The 20643-nt window shown below is 35.7% G+C and overlaps 1 protein-coding gene across 1 annotated transcript; it reads right to left on the minus strand.

Annotated features, from left to right (window-relative positions):
* Positions 1–489: 489 nt before the first annotated feature.
* LOC118271291 (cathepsin O) lies at positions 490–20362 on the minus strand. The gene is made up of 6 exons (XM_050695942.1): positions 20103–20362; positions 18030–18328; positions 5520–5652; positions 3942–4135; positions 3475–3594; positions 490–3048 (listed from the first exon to the last, which is right to left on the minus strand). Exons 1-6 carry the CDS (start codon positions 20289–20291, stop codon positions 2862–2864), a joined length of 1122 nt encoding a protein of 373 aa, XP_050551899.1. The 5' UTR covers positions 20292–20362; the 3' UTR covers positions 490–2861.
* Between the last annotated feature and the right edge of the window lie 281 nt (positions 20363–20643).

Raw genomic sequence — 20643 nt, forward strand, 5'->3', positions numbered from 1 at the left:
GGAGTGTCAGACTCTTACTGACTAAAAACCACCCCGTTCCTTCTCCTGCCTTTCGAGCCGGAGCCCCGGTAAACCCGCTAGGTTGTCCGCAGCTCCGGAAGATGTGCTATGCTACGTTGCTATGTATGTGTGCTATAGAAGCTTGGATGCATGCTTTAGATGACCTCCTTACTATCGATACTTCGCAAACTCGAGCTGTGCGCATCTTCCTCGCATAGCTACATAGCCTAGTATTAGTAGAAACGGTCATATAGTTTCAGAGTTTAGCTATTACATTTTCGTAGTATAGCTACATAGCAAATCTCTGATGGAATAACACCCTCAATCGCGTGTGGGAAGTAACCGTAGTGCGGCTTTAACCTAAGGTAAGACGTCTATAATACCTAATTCGTCAACACCTTTGCATTTTGCAATTGTAAAGATAAATGAGTATTCATAATGGACATGAATTATTTAGAACAAAATCTTGACACAAAAGAAACACACCAATTAACCCAACACCTTTTATTTTTTAATGTAATGAGTATTTCAAAGTACCAACGTTTAAAACATATATTTAACAATTTGAGACAATTAAAAGTATTTCTTGTTCCGCTAAGTTTAAAGTCCTTTTTAGACTACACATAAACTCCTTTAAAGTTTAGTATTCGAGAATATTCCAGTATTATTTTAAAATCTTAACATTCTTAATTCTAAAAAAATAAAAAAAACGATAAATACAAACATCCGAACATAGTACCTCTTCCATTTTTGAAGTAGGTAAAAATGGATATTATGTTATAAATATATATCACATTAATGTTGAAAATTTTATAACTTTATTTATTCATTTGTACTTAGGCGTTTAACAAAAATGTATTCGAAAAAAAAATAACTGCAATAAAATAATATAAACAAAATAAAATCAAAAACAACAGTTAAAATGTCTAACTATCACTTAAAATAGATATTTAAAAAATGGCCTTACTTATAGTAGAACTACTAGAAGTATAATTAAAAAAATACGTAATTTAAGGTTTACCTTTAATATTACTACCTGGTAAATCCATATAAGGTTTTTGTTATGTAAACATAATATTAATAATTATTTATTACCGTTTATGGCACTTACTAAAGGCACTTTACGCACACACTAAAATTGTTCAATATTTTTAAATTATGTATAGTTAATCTAATTATTTAGTATGCAGGTAAAGAAATGTCTGGCTTATTCATGACGATAAAGTTACTCGACAAATTTCAAGGTAGGACAGGGGCCTATACCTACTGATAGGTTGGCGCAAATGAACCAACTAATCAGAGTGCCGAACGCGGTCTCGTTTCGTTTTCATTTAACGTAAAGGAAACCACTTCCATACCACTAGTTTCACAATTTAAATTCAGTTTACATGATCTAATGGAGTATTGAGTATTTTTATTGTATTTAAGCTAATTAAAAGGAAATATGAACACTACATAGTAGTACTAAAATTGACATAGAATGCCCTGTTATATACCCTGTGTTAAATGGCTCATATCATGTAAAAATATATGTATCAAAACTTAATACTAATTATGTATTACTTTTATTTATAAATGAGGCAAATATAACAGCAATAGTTATCAATTAATCTAGGAAATGTTTGTTTGTTCTGTTTTGTATTTCAATAAGTTCTGAAATTAGGCTGTTACTGCAACGATTCTAAAGTTTTGGGAAACTTACTTTCCTATAGAATTCGGTCAAGTGCGATTCCAGAAATCTATCTATCCATAATCAACACGTGTTGAGCAGAGGCAAAAGCTAGTATAATATTATAAAACTCTTCTCTTCCTAAGTAACTGACTAATAGACAAAGTAAAAACAAAACTACTGATCGTAAAATAGCTGCTTGAGAGGAAATATACCAAAATACCTCTCTGGAACGGAGTCACGGTATTTTATTTATTGCTATTACATTCACCATCAAATCGAGTAGATACTTAAATTCGAATTAACATCATTAAAAACTACTTACACAAATTCAACTAATAATTATCTACACTTAAAAACAAATAAAAACTAAAAATATTTGTTACTCTGTATGAGCGCATTTGCACCATACTTAAACATTAAATTAATTATGTTATACATACAGTTTACTTACGTAACTATCTCACGAGGTAACTCGATTACTTTCAAGTCAAGACAGGGCCTAAATGAAACGGTGAGCACCCGAAAATATCATACAACATAATTAATTTAATTTCTCACGATAGTTATAATACAAAAATAGTTAAAAATAGCTTATATTCAATAATGGCAAGGCATAGGTATCTATATATCTAATAACCTACTTAAAAGGCCACATTTAACACTAAAACAAAACTTTATACACAACATTTGCCTAACTTAACTACTAAATTAATTATTATGTTATCGGTTTACTCACGTAACTGTTTGACGAGGAACTCGACACGGTGATTGTTGCTGAATGCTGCTCATGAATATAAGCATCTAGCATGGTTTAAAACTGCTGACGGCGAGCAATGGTAGCTCGCTGGCTGACCAGAACCAGAATCATCCGATCAAGCATCAAGTGCTATCAGACCACCACAGATGGGGCCCAGTAGAGCTGATGCCGATCCGGAGCTGCGGACTACCTAGCGGATTACCGGAGCTCCGGCTCAAAAAGCAAGAGTAGGAACGGGATGGTTTTTAGTCAGTAAGAGTCTGACACTCCCTCTCGCCTCGCTCAAGGCGAGAGAAGTCATTGGATGACTTTCTCCCCTCAAAAATAACATGGTTTAGTTCCTCGTCAAACAGTTACGTGAGTAAACCGATAATATAATAATTAACTTAACTACTATGTAACTGAAAAAATGTCTCAAAAACATCTCACTGTTTACTTCACGTCAACGGTAGCCACTTCGTTCGCCAGTCCACAGATATTGGAGCCTATAGCCAGGTTCAAATACCCGGCGTTGCCAAAATCTTTGCCCCACGAGTTTTTGGCTATGTAGTAGGGGACGTCACCAGATAGATCGTAGCCAACCAATTCTACTGCGTGGTTGAGTTCCGCTGGTGAACCGCTGGAATTAAAAATTTGATTATTTAATAAAGTGTCAAAATTATTGTCGTTGTCAAGATTTTTTATGGTATAAGGTGGTAAACGAGCTGACAAATCACCTGATGGTAAGCAATCGACACCGCTCATGGACACACGCAATACTAGAGGAGTTACAACTACGTTATGGCTTTTTGATGTTAGTGATATGAAAATTGGGGGATTGGGGGATTTGGGGATAGGGGATCAGGCCTCCGGTAACCTCTCTTACGTGGCGTAGTTTCACGCCGGTTCTCTGTGAGGCCATGATGGTCGAGCCGGCTCATTCATACCGCAGCATGGCTTTTACTCTCTTAATTTTAGGGTAACCTGGGTATGTAGGTCACTATTTTGTATTTTTATACAAGATTGTATAGAGGTACCAATATCAATGTATTATTGTGGAACATACCCGCAATGGAACTGTATGATGCCGCCGAGGTAGTGTTGCCAGGTGAGCGCGTTCACAGCCACCGTCACCGGCCCGTGCGTCGCCAGCGCGCTCAGGATCTGGTCTTCCGCACCCACGAAACTGGAAACATTTTAGTGAAAATTAAGGCCGTTTTCCAAGTTTAGTTTATTTAAATTCTTATTAAAAGTAAAATATTGCTTTATGGCAGAGGAAGGCAACTTTTAATCAGTTTACTAGTCACAAAAGTAACCTAATCAGCAGCAAAATTAGAAACAGTTTTGGTGAATTTACTTCAAATTTGATACTAAAAAAGTCACAAATGTGAAGTGTTACATTTCAAGTCGAACAACTAGAATTAAATTTAAAAAAATTGCTACCAACTAAAATAAGCAACTTAATAAGCTTGCAAGTATCAATGTGAATTCTAAACAAACCTCTACACCTTAAGTAATAAAGTCCAAACTCACTCATCACACGTAAAAGTCTTGACTTTGACTCCTGTGGTATTTTTATTGGCTTTGCAAGCTCCGTCAGTGAGACGGAGTGGATACTCTGCCTCCTTCTCCACCACGGCGTCGGTCATCACCAGCCAATCGAGGAGCAGGCAGATATCGCCGCCCGCGCACCCGAGGTTACCCAAACCTGCGCAGTCTATTACCTCCTGTAATGTATTTAAAAAAAAACATGAAATAATGTGTTAAAAAATATACAGTATGTTAACTAACAGAGGGCGTTCCTGTTAACCCGCAATAGTATAGCATCCATACATGCTAAAAAAAATATTACCATTCAAAAACAAAACAATTTTTTTTTTAAATATTAAATATTCACCAAACATTTTAAATAGAAGGAAGGCAACATTGCAATTTATTGCTTATTTTTCGATGCTGATATTTTTATTTTATTCTATAATAATATAGATTAACGAGTTTAAAGGAACGCTCTCGGTTAGTTAACATACTGTATTTTGTTCGATTGCCTTGTTTCGACAGGTTTCGGGATTCGATTACTATCATTGCAGGTATCAACTTATTCCTATTTTACAGTTTTAAAACATTAACTCTACCGGTAAATTCGGGTTGCTATGACCCAAAATATATAACCAATAGGAATCTAAAACGTATTTTAGATTTTCATTGATCTAAAAGTTTGGGTCACAGTTATTATAGCCCGCGGGAGTAACGTTGACCCAAATTTTATAATCAATAAGAATCCAGAACAAAGCTTATATTAGGTCTTCATTGGTCTAAGAGTTTGGTGCCTGGTGCATGTAATTGGGGGTAGCCTATAAGGTAGCTATAGGCTATAGCTATCTATAGGCTACCCCCAATTACATGGGACTCATCTATTATAATTGTATGTAGAATAAAAAAATAAAAAAGTGCCTCCTAAAAAATTAAATCGGACCTCGCGGCTGCAACTAAATAACTGCTCTAAATAAATACAATAAAATGATTTAAGATGACATTTGATGTCGATTTATGGGCTAACAGCTATCAAGATAATAAATTAATGGCTTCCTGACTGATTTGGAAATTGGACCAGTCTTTTGGTTTAATTTTATTAACTGACAACATAAATGGTGAAAAGTGGGTGTACATTGTATAGCGGCATTACTTGCCACAATGTGCACCTCTCTCTGTCTACCCTTTCGGGGTTTAAAGGCGTAACGATATGTATGTATGTTGATTAACTGACTTTACGAAAAAGAAGGAAGTTCTCAGATTGAACTGTATATATGTGTTTGTCTGCGATTATCTCTCAATTGGCTGAACCGTTTTTGATGCGGTGTTCAGAAAAGTGAGCAGGTTTTGGTACATTAACTATTAACCGAGTTAAAAAAGAGGAGGTCAACATCGTTTTTATTAAACGTAGATTTAGATTTCAGCCATGATCGTCCCACTGCAGGGCAAAGGCCTTCCCAACAGTCCTTCCACCCCTCTCTGTTTACAGCTTTCAAAAACGTAGTTTATTAAAAATTATTAATGGAAGTCCGAGTTCGAGAAAATATTTCAAAACAAAATAGTTTTTTAATAAAAACATACTTGCACACTGAGTTTGTCGAGCTTGCCAGTTTTGATGGCATTCATGGCTTCGATGGTGCCGACCGTGCTGAACGCCCAGCACGCTCCGCACAGACCCTGGTCCTGCACAGGACCTATCACGCCTTTGGTTCTCCTGGAAAACGAAAATATGGTCATCAGTTTAGTTAGAAGGATAAAATGTTCCTTGTCAATAGTTGTTTAGGGAACAGAGAGTAAAGTCCCCTAAGAAAAGGAGGATCCTCCAACCAGGCGAGGTGATCGTGCCTGGCGGGCTTGCTGCCCAACTGTTGTTCGTTGGGATTTTCTATCCGTGTTAATTCGCATGTAAACTTCCTATGTGCGATGCAGGATATTTGTGACGTCATCCATTGATTTGCTCGTCGATAGTCTATGTGCGACTTCTGTCATCTGTCATCTGTCACTTGTCAGTGTCGCCACATCACTCCCCCCCAAGACCAGAGGTCGATCCTGTTGAGACGGCTGTCGATGCTTGAGATGAGCGATGCCAGAGCCAGTGTTGAATGTCCCTAGTTCCAGTGAGTCGGAACTGTGCCGCTGAATGCCCAGTGAGTCGGGTGAGCGGTGCAGGGTGATACTCCAGAGTCGGAGTAGTGAAGCTCGCAGTGTCCCACGGTGAGTCGGGGAATAGATGCTGCGAGGGTAGGTGCGTAGTGGCTGGCGTCTGCGTTGACGGGAGGAAGATGTCCTCAGACCGTGTGCAGAGTGCTGTGCCTAGACGCTGATGAGGCCGTAGGGAAGAACCAGGCTGCATATCTTCGATGTAGCGTGTGGTGGTCCCTGATGAGGCCGAGGATGCTGGTTGGCTGCGACTTGATTACCGCTCAGCGGAGAAGTGATGGGTGAGGGAGATGGCGATAAGGATGACGGTGCTGATCTGCTCCGTGAAGGTTGGTTTCAATCACGTCGGGGTCACCACTTTAGGGAACAGAGAGTAAAGTCACCTAAGAAAAGGAGGATTCTCCAACCAGGCGAGGTGATCGTGCCTGGCGGGCTTTCTGCCCAACTGTTGTTCGTTGGGATTTTCTATCCGTGTTAATTCGCATGTAAACTTCGTATGTGCGATGCAGGATATTTGTGACGTCATCCATTGATTTGCTCGTCGATAGTCTATGTGCGACTTCTGTCATCTGTCATCTGTCACTTGTCAGTGTCGCCACAGTTGCATAGATGTAATGCCGATGCACCTATGCAACGAGGCATCTATGCAAAAAGTCGTTAACTGAGTCTAGTAGTCTTTATCATAAAATTGAATTGTCTTGCAGTGTAGAAGAAATATATCAAGTAGATAATAATTAGTCCAGTCCCCAGTGTTGCCAATTTAGCATATTTTATGCTATATTTAGCATAATTTTATATCGTTTAGCTTTTTCTTTTGTTATTTAGCATATAGCATATTTTTTAGCATATCAATTAATTATTTAATAAAAGTTAAACCATGAAACAAACCACTGTCTTGATACCTTGCGATGTAAATATCGTCGACATTTCATGAGACCTAAGGTGGCAACACTGCCCTTTGCAGATTTATCACAGTTGGCAATATCATTATTATCACTGCCACATTCCAACGCGGAAATTGAACGTGTTTTTAGTCAAATGAATATAGTCAAAACTAAGCTTCGCAACCGTTTGTCGGTAAAAACTTTAAATGCCATTTTATACATTAGATTCGGCCTAAAGAGGGCAGGGAAATGTTGCTATTCGTACACAGTTCCGGATGACGTACTGCGCTCTATAGGCACCAAAGAAATATATAGTCTTGGCAATGAGGCTTCCACGTCTACATGCACAACGGCTGTGAATGAAGACCAGGATATAAATATTTTATTTGATAATTTACACGATTAAAACCTAACATATATTTGATAACAATGTTGATTAAATAATATTTGAAGTTAAATGACGTTTTATTTGACATCGAAAATTATTAGCATAATTTTTAGCTTTAAATTATAAAGCCTTGCCATAATTTTGGCAAGTTTTCAACAGCCTATTAGCAAATTTCATGTTAGTCTTGTTGGCAACACTGCCAGTCCCAGTCATTTTCGGGTGCCTCCTACCTCACGACTCAGATGCGATTATTTTTGCGACGCTTTAAGTTATTAGTTATTATAGTTATAGATTTTTTTTATGGAATAGATGGCAAACGAGCAAACGTGTCACCTGATGGTAAGCGAACAGCGCCACCCATGGATACCCGCAACACCAGAGAAGTCACAAGTATGTTGCCGGCCTTAAAGGAGTATGCTCTTTAATTTCTTTTAAGGTATTTTTAAGTTGTAAAGGTTTTAGTAATAGGCAATAGTACCAACATTTTGCGATCTAGAGAACGAACCAGATCTTTTGAGTGTACTTATCGATCGACTTAAGATCCGGTGCAAATCTATAAATATACAACCAGAGGCGGCCTTAGGGGTGGCGAACAGGGCAATCGCCCGGGGCCTCGCTCTTGCAAGGGCCTCGCGCTACACAACCCAAGCAAATTTAAAAAAATATAGATTTTTTAAAACTTTTTGTTTTGATCCTTAATTACTTATTCAGGTTATAACATAGCGGTAAATTAAAATAAAGTTAGTTACTTAACTAATTCCATTAAAATTACTAAAACAGCTTTAATTTTACAATAATTTCTTGGCAGTGTACTTCCAACGCATTTGTTGCAAAATTACAGTTCATGAATTTAATGCGGAAGAGATTTTCAAAATAAACTATTTTTATGTTATTGTCGACAACGTGCGGGCAAGCCGTCATCCTAGGTTTGAGGCACTTAAACACCATGAGAGCATATTTCATGTTTCATGTATAATACAAAAAGATTAAAGGAAATTAGTGATAGTGAACTTTTGAAACGATGCAGCGACTTGCAAATATCTATGACAGTAGGAGAATCATGTGATATTGATGGACATGAATTGTACGAAGAACTGAATATGTTCATTCGTGTGTATGAAGGAAACGACGACATTATCTCGGTTTTTTTTTTTTTTTGATAGGACCACTCGTAGTTCAGCACGCTAAGGCTGTTGACTACTTAACCGGACTATATTATCTCGGTGCTGAAATACATAATAGAAAAAAATTAACCGAAGTTTACCCCACTATCGAAATAGTCCTGAGAATTATTGCCACCACACCTGTTACAGTTGCGTCTGCTGAAAGGAGTTTTTCGAGGCTTAAAATCATTAAAACATATTTGAGGAATTCGATGACACAAGATCGGCTTTCAGCCCTTGCTATTCTTTCCATCGAAAATGACGTAACTCATTTGTTAGATTATTCTGTTTTGATTAAAAATTTTAGTCTTAGGAAAAGTCGCAAACATCAATTTTAAAATGTATCATCTCTGTATTTGTTAATTTTGCAAATGTTTCAAAGTAAAATCTTTAAAAACTCAAAGGTCATGGCTAAACCAAAGTATGGACGTCGTAACCCGTACAAATAAATATTGTATAAATATGGTAGCTAGCAATAAATAAAGCCGCATAATTAAAAATTGATATTTTGTAATTAAGAAGGTCCAGAAACTTGGCATATCTGCGCAATCCTGAAAATAAAGTAGCGCTCCTACGTCAAACAACGTTACAAAAACTTCAAACTGTAACATTGCTGTGAACTTTTACCAAGGCGTTTTGATGTACCTGAGCCGAAAGTTATTTATATATGAGGTAGATAGGTAAACAATTCTGCTTATACTAGATAATGAACACAAAGTAACCAAGGACAGACACAAAATATATAGTAAGATTGTGCAATCTTATACAAAATATATATTTTGTGTCGATCAAAACATTTACAATTATTTGGTTTCAGAAAAAAGTCATTATATTACCGTTATTAAAAATTAATGTTCGTTTAATTATTTCGTTTTGATTTTCGGGGAAACTAATGTCCTAATAATAGCTTGCAGTACCTACTTCCGTGTTGTCATGTCAACAGACAAAAATCAATTATGAAACTTATTTTTTGTTCACCAAGTTATAAGAATTAGTTAAACACAAAATAATTCATAAGTGAATATTTAAATGATACGGGTTAGCGTGAAATTGTTATTATGCCTGGGTCAGTCATTGAGCCATCTCCTTTTATTTATTTGTATAACTTTAGTATTTCTCGTCAAACATAACAAGTAGGTACCTAAACCAAACAACCAGACCTACTTTCGCATTACATACTTTTTACGAAGGACAAAGGGCCTCGCAAAGACCTGCCGCCCGGAGCCTCGCAATGGGTAAGGCCGCCGCTGTATACAACAATGTAATCAATATCGATTTAGCCATTTAGAAGTAGGTATCTACAATACCAATTAAAATACAATTTACATACAAAAGAATCACACCTGGGTTGTTGAGAAACTAGAAATGCATAAATTGTAAATAAATAAAATAAAAACATCTTATATTTAATGGTTTCCATTTTGTTAATGATTGTAATTAGAAATTTAAAATAAATATTAAATTGATGGAACCTGCGAGATAAAGAGCACTCACTGCATTAATTCCATCCAACCTAGATTGATCTAGATTTTTTTAGGTCTTTCAGTATCTAGCCCATAAGCTAACTAAAATTGATGTGCTGGACAAAAAATATTAAAGAAAAAATATGCTAATATGTAAAGCTAAAGAGTTGTTTATTTGTTTGTTTGAACGCACTAATCTCCGACACTACTGGCCCAATTTTAATGATTCTTTTTGTATCGGATGCATCGAGGAAGACTATAGGCTATAAAACATCACGCTACAATAAATAAGAGCTGAGCAAAGCGGGTGAAACAGCGCGGAAGCAGCTAGTAGCTAAATGTAAGTATAACACGCACTTTTCATGAATTATTTTGAGTCCTACGTTCATACATAAATTGATTTTGACTTTCTAGTAGACGAATTCAAAGTAGTTTGTCATAATATCTATCTTTCCAATGTATTTAAGTTTGAATTCGGTGTTGGCCTCGTGCAAGCGCCAGGTGATTAACCCGTAGTATACCGAGAACGCAGATCTACACAAGACACAATGTGTGTTATTATGTCTCATATACCGGTTAATGCTCAATTCTTCTCCGTGTCAGAAGAGACGATTTCCAAGCAATGATTTTTTTTTTATTTTGTAGAAAAACGTGCATAATTTTACAGCTTAAGCCAATATTGATAACAAAAAAATACAATTATTTTAATTACTCAAAACTAATTCATCAGCCACCCTATCTTAAACATTCACGAAATCACGACATACATCCTTCCATCTCGCTGCGAACAAATCACACTAGTGCAGACGTCAGGAGAGCATTGATCATCATCAATGCACGAACGAGTGAAGAATTTGTATGCGCGACTGTTCGGGCTGCCGGGACAGCCAGTAATGGGTGCTTGTGCGGCCTAAGCCGATGTTTAGTAGGTACTGCAGGCACAAACAACCATACTACCTGTGCTACTAGCTCGGATCAATCAGATTGCAATGGGATGGTTGCAGGCTGTTGTTAGTTTGACTGCACGGCTGGGCAACTGGTTGCCGCGCAACGTGTAGCGGGTTCGATTCCCGCACAGAGCAACTCTTTGTGTGATCCACAAATTGTTGTTTCGAGTCTGGGTGTCATGTGCATGTGAACTTGTATGTTTGTAAACGCACCCACGACACAGGAGAAAATCCTAAGGTGGGGCAACGTTTAAAAAAAATAAAAATTGATGATGATGATGATGATGACTCAATTTATCATTATATTACATAACATTATTCAATTTAGTTGAAGCATGGTATATGTAGATCTGTCGAGTGTCGACTATTTTGACAAAAACTGGTTCTCATAATGAGTAGGCGAAAGATTTGATCATGCTTAGTTACTGGGGGAACTAGAAAAATAATATTTTTCTTCTTTGTCGTTAACTGCCTCGTTGATCGAGTGCAATATGAATGAAATATACCGAGCAAGGTGTCCCGAATTCGATATATGGGTCGGGTAAAGTGTTACTGGGTCATTTCGGTTTTCCAAATATTTCTCAGTCAATGCACATAGTCTGGAAATGTGCCTGATATATTACATAACATAGGTTACTAGTGATGGTGAAATAGTGAATATTACATTGTACTCCAAGTACATCAAGTACACATGTGCACTTATGTCTATTGTCTACTCTTTCGAGGATTAAATGGAGTTATGTTATGGATGTTTATGTGTTTTCTTATTTGTTTTGCCTTTAACTGCTTAAGGATTTGTTGCATGCATGAAACAACACTATGCCCGTGTAGGCCTTCTTCATTTTATGAGGGTTTGACAACTTCCACGCTAAACTAGCGGGTGGGAGATCGCAGTTTAAGATTGGTCAACGTCACACCTTTTATCTCCGAAGGGGTAGGTAGAGGAGCACATTAGGACACGTAATGACGCTATACAATGTACACCTGAATAGGTTGCTTATGGGCAGACGTGCTCCACCGTAGGCCGCATCATCACTTACCATCAGGTAAGATAGTGGCCAAACGTCGACCCATTAAATGTAAAAAAACCTACTTTTCACCATTTGTGTTATAAATCCCATGTAATAGGGGTGTAATAGGGGGTGAGAGTTTAAGATTGGTCTTTGGCAAATATCCCTTTGTCCAGAAGTTCCCAACCTTTTCCTGGTCGCAGTATGGTGTGGGACGCTGGTGTTTAGTTTCAGTGAAATATAGCTCTTTCGGGATTCACGAAAAGAGCCCTACTCTTTCCGTGCCACTACCCCTGCAGTGGCCGTGGTGACAAATATACCTATTCAACACGGCTGTCACTATCACCAAACTATTTATAAACAAAATATGAAACAAAAAAGTAAACAAACAAAAAACATGACTAACATTTCATACAAAAAAATAAACATGAATATTTAAATCAGCGCACGCGTTTAGACTAATTATACCTATTAATTAGATTCCAAACTCACGCGCACAGGCAATGTGCGTTCAAGTAAAGTATGAAAATAAATCGAAATAGTTAATATGCGACAGGTTAATAAAACGAGATTTTTTTTAAATGTCATAGCTAAGTATACCTGGTTGATAGCTAAAAATAATAGTAATATATGTATGGCCACTGTTAAATATAGTTACTACCTATAAAAACCTAAAGTCTTACCTATCCACATTCCAACGAAACTTAAAATACGGTATTTTACAATTAAGTACATATACAAATTCAATACTTTTATTGAAATGCAAAAAATATAGGGACTTTTCTAAGGTTGCTTTTCCACCAAAGCCGCATGCAGCTACTTTGCGGCTGTGCTACTTCGTAACACAGCTACAACTACTTCGTAACACAGCTACTAGCTAGTAGCACAGCCGCAAAGTAAGTATAAAAGATGTACCGATAGCAGGGAAGCTATCATAGCACACATCCTTAGCACGCATCTTTCCATGTAAAACATAGCTTAGCTGAGTCCGTTTCCACCAGTGCTAAGCTATGTGTACCAATGAATATTATTGGTGGAAGCCAATCGCATCCACAGCAACGTAACATAGTACATTTTTGGTGGAAAAGCAACCTTAGAAAAAGCCCTATACTTAATATTAATTTATTAAAGTATTGAATTTGTATACATAGCACATCTCTGGTGGAAAAGCACCCCAAGGATTCTGTATGACGTATAATTATATATGACGAAGGAGAAATCTACGTGGTGTTTTGAAAAAGTGTGACGTCATCATTGCTGACGTCACAGTTGTTGTTCTCACGATGGTCACCCATTTTGGGGCTTGGAAAAACTTCACGAGTACTGTAAACTTAGTTTATTCAACTCCCAGAGAGGTCCGTACTGTACGGCGATCGGAGTGCAACTGCCTCGATTGCCTACAGTGCGGGCGTATTTATAGGACTCGGCGCACGAGCACGTGCTTACAAGTTTTAGGTTAAGTATTGAAATTACAATGATAACGTTAATTTTACATCGTATTAAACTTAAAATAATCAACTGATGATTAATAAACTGATTTTTAGGACAATCAAGTGAATTAACCAAACTTATTCTACTTTCTCTGAATAGTTGATGTGGTTGCGCCGACACGGCCATACTGACAGGCGGTGCGCGCTCTGCACCAGCCTCGTTGATTTTTTTGTTGATTCTCGTAGGTTCTCGGTGATTCTTGTAGATTCTTGGTGATTCTCGTAGGTTCTCGGTGATTCTTGTAGGTTCTCGGTGATTCTCGTAGGTTCTCGGTGATTCTCGTTGGTTTTGTTATGTTGTGATGTGATTACCTGTAGGCAAAGAAAGTATTTTCTCTGAGAAGGATTTCTGTTCATTATAAATTAGTTGTTAGTCTCGTAGAGTTCTCGGAGGGTCTCGTAGATTTCTCGGAGGGTCTCGTAGATTTCTCGGAGGGTCTCGTAGAGTTCTCGGAGTTTAATTTGGAATTTTTGAAATTTGAAAAGAGTAATTAACTATGCAATACTTATCTGTTTATTCTGGTGGGTTATTTTCACTCTCCAGGTCGTGGTTTTGATGTACTTGCGGCTGTTGATTCGTTCCAGTTGATCAGGTGGAAGAGCTGATGATGAAGCGGCTGGGGTAAGGGCTTCTTGCAATCCCACTTCTGATGACGAAGGAGAAATCTACGTGGTGTTTTGAAAAAGTGTGACGTCATCATTGCTGACGTCACAGTTGTTGTTCTCACGATGGTCACCCATTTTGGGGCTTGGAAAAACTTCACGAGTACTGTAAACTTAGTTTATTCAACTCCCAGAGAGGTCCGTACTGTACGGCGATCGGAGTGCAACTGCCTCGATTGCCTACAGTGCGGGCGTATTTATAGGACTCGGCGCACGAGCACGTGCTTACAAGTTTTAGGTTAAGTATTGAAATTACAATGATAACGTTAATTTTACATCGTATTAAACTTAAAATAATCAACTGATGATTAATAAACTGATTTTTAGGACAATCAAGTGAATTAACCAAACTTATTCTACTTTCTCTGAATAGTTGATGTGGTTGCGCCGACATATATCATAGCTGTGACGTCATCTTATTTTACGTTTATGCGAAATTATTTAAATTATGTATTTTTATTGATAATCATGACTGAAAACTCCAAACACTTAATTTATTTTTGACTGAGAAAAATGTCAAATTGTTATTTTAACATTTTAACTTCAGCATAATATTAAGCTCTAATGTTTTAAATTATCGTATAATCTTTTATCAATTATTTTGTATTTTTGGAAACTAGTTAAAAAGCCATTACTTAAGAGTGCGATGTTATCATCAGATTCTACCATTAATTTAGCATAGCTATTAAAGAGCGAGGTAGTTACTAGGTAGCATTTAAATCACATACAATACTTAGGTATTTTCCGATATTCTTGATGAAATTTCCATTTTTTCTTTCATAAGACCCTTCTGCTGTCGCCTGACAAACTAATTAACGTACTTTTTTGTCAAATATATCACTTTAACTGTATAATTAGCTTAAGCTGTAAAATTAGGCAGTTTTTTTCTACAAAAAATTGTGAAAAAGTTTTAGCCAATAGATGATGCAATATAGATGATGACTGCTAGTATGAACAAAAATAATGCTCAATAATCATTAGAAAAAATAATTACAAAAAAAACTAGCTTTTTAGCGTAATACCAAAAAGAAATAAAAGGCCATTGACATCGGACAGTTATTAACCCTTCAATCCCATTTCAGGGCCAATCAATCAATAAGATTACGCTGACCTACTCAAAAAGCCCTAAACTCGTCTACATAGAACCACATATTATACAAAAATTCCGTAACCAACCAAAACCATTGAATATAATATACATTGAGAAACCGGTTTCCTAAAAACAAACACGTTGGAGTAACCTTCGTTGCCGCACTGATTGACCAAAAAACGGTCGAAACAAAAAAGTATTAGTAACATCAACTTGATTATTATGTTTTTTTACATAATAATACCTAGCAACAATGCCCTCGATATACATAATATGCTTGGTAGATAAGGATAGAATTTCACGATAGTAAAATGCAGGAAAAAACGTGCAATGTTGCATCTATATGGCAACGATTTTGACAGCAATTTTAAGGCTTTTTTTTTTGAGGGGCGATAATCATCAAATAGCTTCTCCCGCCATGAGTGAGGCGAGAGGGAGTATCAGACTTTTATCGACTAAAAACCACCCCGTTCCTACTCCTGCTTTGAGCTGGATCCCCGGTAGCATTTTACGTTGTCCACAGCTCCGGAGCTATTCTAAAGCTAATAGTAAAGTAATTTGATACTAAAATGAAGTAGGTACTATGTACTAAATATAGGCGTATGAGAAATGCATAAATTAAAGTTATATTTAAATATCTAGAAGTAATAAAATCCTTAATTATGAATAAGTAGGAATAGGAAGGCTTATTACCTACGCAAGTAGGTAGTTCGGAACGGAGGTCATTCATAAATGACGTAAAAGGCAGAACGCAAAAATTCCATTGTCAAAATTAGATTTTTAAAATAATAATAATTATAATAATCTGTGGTATATTTTTATGCATTTCCGCTGACGTTATTTTTTTATTTGCTGCTAAATATAGATAATCAATCATAGTGCTATCATAGTTTCATAGATCGTATTTACGTCAATTGAATTATAATCAAATTTAATATAAATTAATAATTAATATTTCGCAGTGACGTAGGAACTAAACATTGAGACAAAGAAATTATTTAAATTATGTATGATTTAAAGCAACTGATAACGTCTAACGTCATTAAAATACGTATAAAGTAATTAAAAGCCAGTTTTCTTTAAAAAGAAATGAAGACCTTCATCTTTGAAGCAGGTCAAAATAAAGCAAAGTTATAAATTATATAATTAGTCAAGTGAATAATTCATTGATGAGATATAATGCAACCTTGGTGCGGGTCTTCCATTCATAATATTTAGGTAATGGGAAGGCATATCGTATTACTTGTATTAAGTAGGTAGTTGTATTGTAGGAAATATAATATCTTGTGTTTTCATGAGATGGCCCAGTCAATCTATTAATTGGTTAAAAATGTATGAATTAAGCACGAAATAAATTGTTGATAGCCAGAAAAGACTCTTATAGTTAATGAAGATTGAATAAATTATCCGATTGATAACTATTACCTGCAAAATTTTACTTTTTACGGTGAAAGAAATGTATTTTTTTTATTATTATTTTAACGTTAATAAGTCTGCGTTTGGCCACCCAACCCGCTTGTTGCTACTTGGATTTTTTTACAAATTATGTTTTTGATTATTTTATAATGAAATAACATTGTTTCGAAAATTTCCAATCCGTCTTGAGCAAGCATGGTGATTAATGCTCAAATCTCCGTGTAAGAAGAGGCCTTTGCTCAGCAGTGGACACTTATAGGCTGATAATGTAGAATATGTGATGTTTTTAATGGCATTAAAACTGCTATAAGTGCTCAAAACTTGAAAACCTATAACCAAAAATGTATCGATCCAAAAACTAGTTTTCCGATAGTGATAATAAAATAAAATATTCTTCAAACTCAAAAAATTATGAGCCCGCACTACCGCTCAATCTAGTCAGGTATTTAAAGTACCTACCTAACTAATGACTACCTAATATTTAATACCAGTCGTTAAGAAAAAAATATGTCCTAATATACCTCGGTAGATGACAATTTTGATAAACGTAGACCAGTTTGATTAGGATTTACTTAGTAGGTACCTTCTAGAATACAGTATCTACTACTTAGTACTACTCACAACCTCCCATATCGTTGCAACTCCTGTAAACCAGGATCTACAGTAGATACAAACATGAAAACACCGGAACACCGAAATCCGACGCGTCCCAGGGAAATGAATTACTGTCTTGGATAGTTGGATCCCGCAACGAAATAAATCAGAAGATATTATTAGAGTAGAAGAAAAAAACGATTAGTTATTAGAGAAAAAGAAAAGCACAGGGTGATGACAAATGTAGGTCTGAGGTAACAATTGCTTAACAAAATTAACTTCACGTCATTAAAAATATTACCTACTGACAGTGGGAGTAGGGAGTGCGTCGACATGTTATCTCACATGGATGCATGTACTTACTACTCACCCACTATTTGATTATGCATTCACCGTTTATTGACTCGATGCAATCAAGGTTAAATAACATGAGTAATTTGTAGTAGAAGTAAAATATTTAAATTTTAATATTTCGTAATAATTCTTTCACCGCTGGAAAGTTTACTTTTTCTAGAGGAACTTAGGCAGTACCAACCAACTAATTAGGTCGGTTTAATCAGAGCGCCGAACGCACTTTCGTTTCGATTACTTTAAATGTAAAGGAAATATGTACTAAGGGCTGTGCTAAGGGTATAACAGTACCCTTAGCAAGAGTCTACATTGCGTTGAACGAAAACGAAACGAGATCGCGTTCGGCACTGTGATTGGCCGGTGCGAGTGAACCAACCAATCAGAGCACCGAACGCGTTCTCGTTTCGTTTTCGTACGATAAGTAATTAGAGCGAACTAGTTACAAAATGTTTTAATAATAATACTGACTTACCAATCAACCTGCAATGGCAGTGCAGCCCGTTTCTTCCTGATGATCACGTAAATATTGTCATGAGGGCTGTTAGAGCAGGGTTTGTCATCATCCTCATCATCATGATGCCTGGATCTGCCGTCACGAGCTCGCCTCCTGCCGTATGATTTAGGTGGCTTCGTGAGTTTCTCATCAGCCAAATGCTGTTCTTTAAATTCAGTCTTGGACATGTCTGATAGCTTTGTCAGTCCATATTTAGCTTTACAGTGGTCTGGTCCTCTCGATGCTGCGTTTAGAAGCTCTATTTCTTGTACTGATGCCTAGAAAATAAATATTTTGTTTGATTAAGAGATATGTAAATCTAATTTGTAAAAAGTATGAAGAAATATATTGTTAAACAAAATGTATTAATATTGATTGATCACATACTTATTTAGTTACTAAGTACTCCTGGCCATGGGTATAAAAAACTACTATTTCTGAATTGAATCAATTCATTTTTTTCCATGCATAAATAATAACTTGGCTGACTGACCCTGGACGACAAGTGGTCCACAGAAAAAAAATGATCGACATAATAAAAAAAAATATACAAGTCTGCAAATCTGTCTAATAAATAACTACTTAAAGTTTGAATTAAAGTTATACCAAAGGAGAGGAGCAACTGATTTCAATAATCCAAAAGTCACTATGTATTTTTATAACTGAATGAAAAAATCAGTTTGTCATAATAGTAATAGTGATCCCAAACTTAACAAGAATTAGGGTGCTTTTCCACCAGAGATGTGCTATGCTATATTGCTGTGGATGCGTTTGGCTTCTACCAATCATATTCATTGGTACACATAGCATAGCACTGATGGAAAGGGACTCTGTTAAGCTATGTTTTTTATATGGAAAGATGCATGCTATGGATGGCTTCCCTACATCATAATATCCTCGAGCTGTGCATCTTCCTCGCACAGCTCCATAGCTTAGTTTCAGTGAAAACGGTCACATAGTTTCACAGCTTAGCTATTACATCTTTCGTAGCATAGCTACATAGCACATCTCTAGTGTCACAAGTATAAAAAAGTGGTTAAACAGAAAAAGATTGGGAAGCCCTGCTCTATACATATAAATACCAGTGGATTTTTTTTACATACAATTTATTCGTTTTTTATAGCAAACATGTTATAAAAGATACTTTATTTAGCAAATGCCACAAATATTTAATTGAAATTGCAATTATCTTAATTATTTTTTTATCTAAAGCGTAAGAAACAATGTAGCCCTGTTTCTGTCTTATTTTATGCTTTCGATGTTTTTGTAATGAATGCTAACTGTTGTAATTATATTATGTACTATCATTGTCAAGCATGAGACATCATATTTTTATGAAACATACTATATTTATAGTTTTATGAATAAATAATATTGCATTCCTAAGTTTATAAACATGTTTTGTACTTTTATAGATACCTATAGATGTTTTTCATCAGTATTGTTGAATAGTTGTTTAAGTATTAATAATAAAATTGAAAATTGATATTAATGATTACAAAGTACTGTGCTAACAAAATAAAACAAAAATAAGTGAATAGCAAAAGAGTTTATAGTTACTTAAACAGAAAAATAAAAGAGCAACTACCAACTTTTTTTAGTAAAAAATAAATAAATCAGATAATTTTATGTAGGTAGGTGTCTTATAAAAGTAAATCAAATCAAATTACTAGATTGTCTAGAATTAAAAATAACAACTTTTGTTTTTTTATAAATATTTTGGAGTATGTAGGCAAAGAACTGACAAGAACTGGTAAATAGGTACTTACTTCTTATTATAACAACAAATTAGGTAGTTAGTTACTAACTTATTGGAACTTCAGAGATGAATCATATTATTATAAAATGTTCATCAATACTGACTTGTCCTTATTTTGCATTGAGATAAATGTACCTATACACTTTCTGATAGATACAGGAACAAACAAGATAAAGAAAAATAAATATAATAAAAAGTTGATAAGTTCATAAAAGTTTTTTAATGTCTATGGTCCTAAAGCTAAATTAAAAAGTATTAACTAACTATGCAACAAATTCAAAAAAAGAACTTACTACAAAATGTTGAAATCTCGCCGAATATTCTTCGGGAGTCGCATAACTTTTATTGAACTTCGTAATGTAATCATCGAACATAGGCTTAAGTTCTTCCACAGATTTCTGCCGCGATAACGAAATAGGTATTGCCACAAATAGTAGGCAGAATAACGCGAACCCCAGCACCCAATTCCACCATTTATTCATTTTAACGAAATTGTTTTTGATAAACACTCGCAACAACCACTCCACTACTTTGAACTTTTAAAACTAATTTGTTTTGACAGTAATGACATGATAAGACTGTGTTGCCCTGATGTTCTATTTACATCAATGACGTTATTTTTTAATGTTGCTATTTAGTGGAACATAAGAATTACTTTTATTTAACATTTTAGGGTGTTCTAATGATTTATACACTCGGCGTCACAAAAATCGCACCTCTTGGAAAATTGTAAGTTTAAAACATGTCCCGCCAGTAACGAATACATTACACCTTATTAATATTGGTATCAATTGAAAGTACGTTTAACGACCTTTAAATTAACAACAGTTAGAA

This window comes from Spodoptera frugiperda, chromosome 9 (genome assembly GCF_023101765.2).
Source record: "Spodoptera frugiperda isolate SF20-4 chromosome 9, AGI-APGP_CSIRO_Sfru_2.0, whole genome shotgun sequence".
NCBI lineage: Eukaryota > Metazoa > Arthropoda > Insecta > Lepidoptera > Noctuidae > Spodoptera > Spodoptera frugiperda.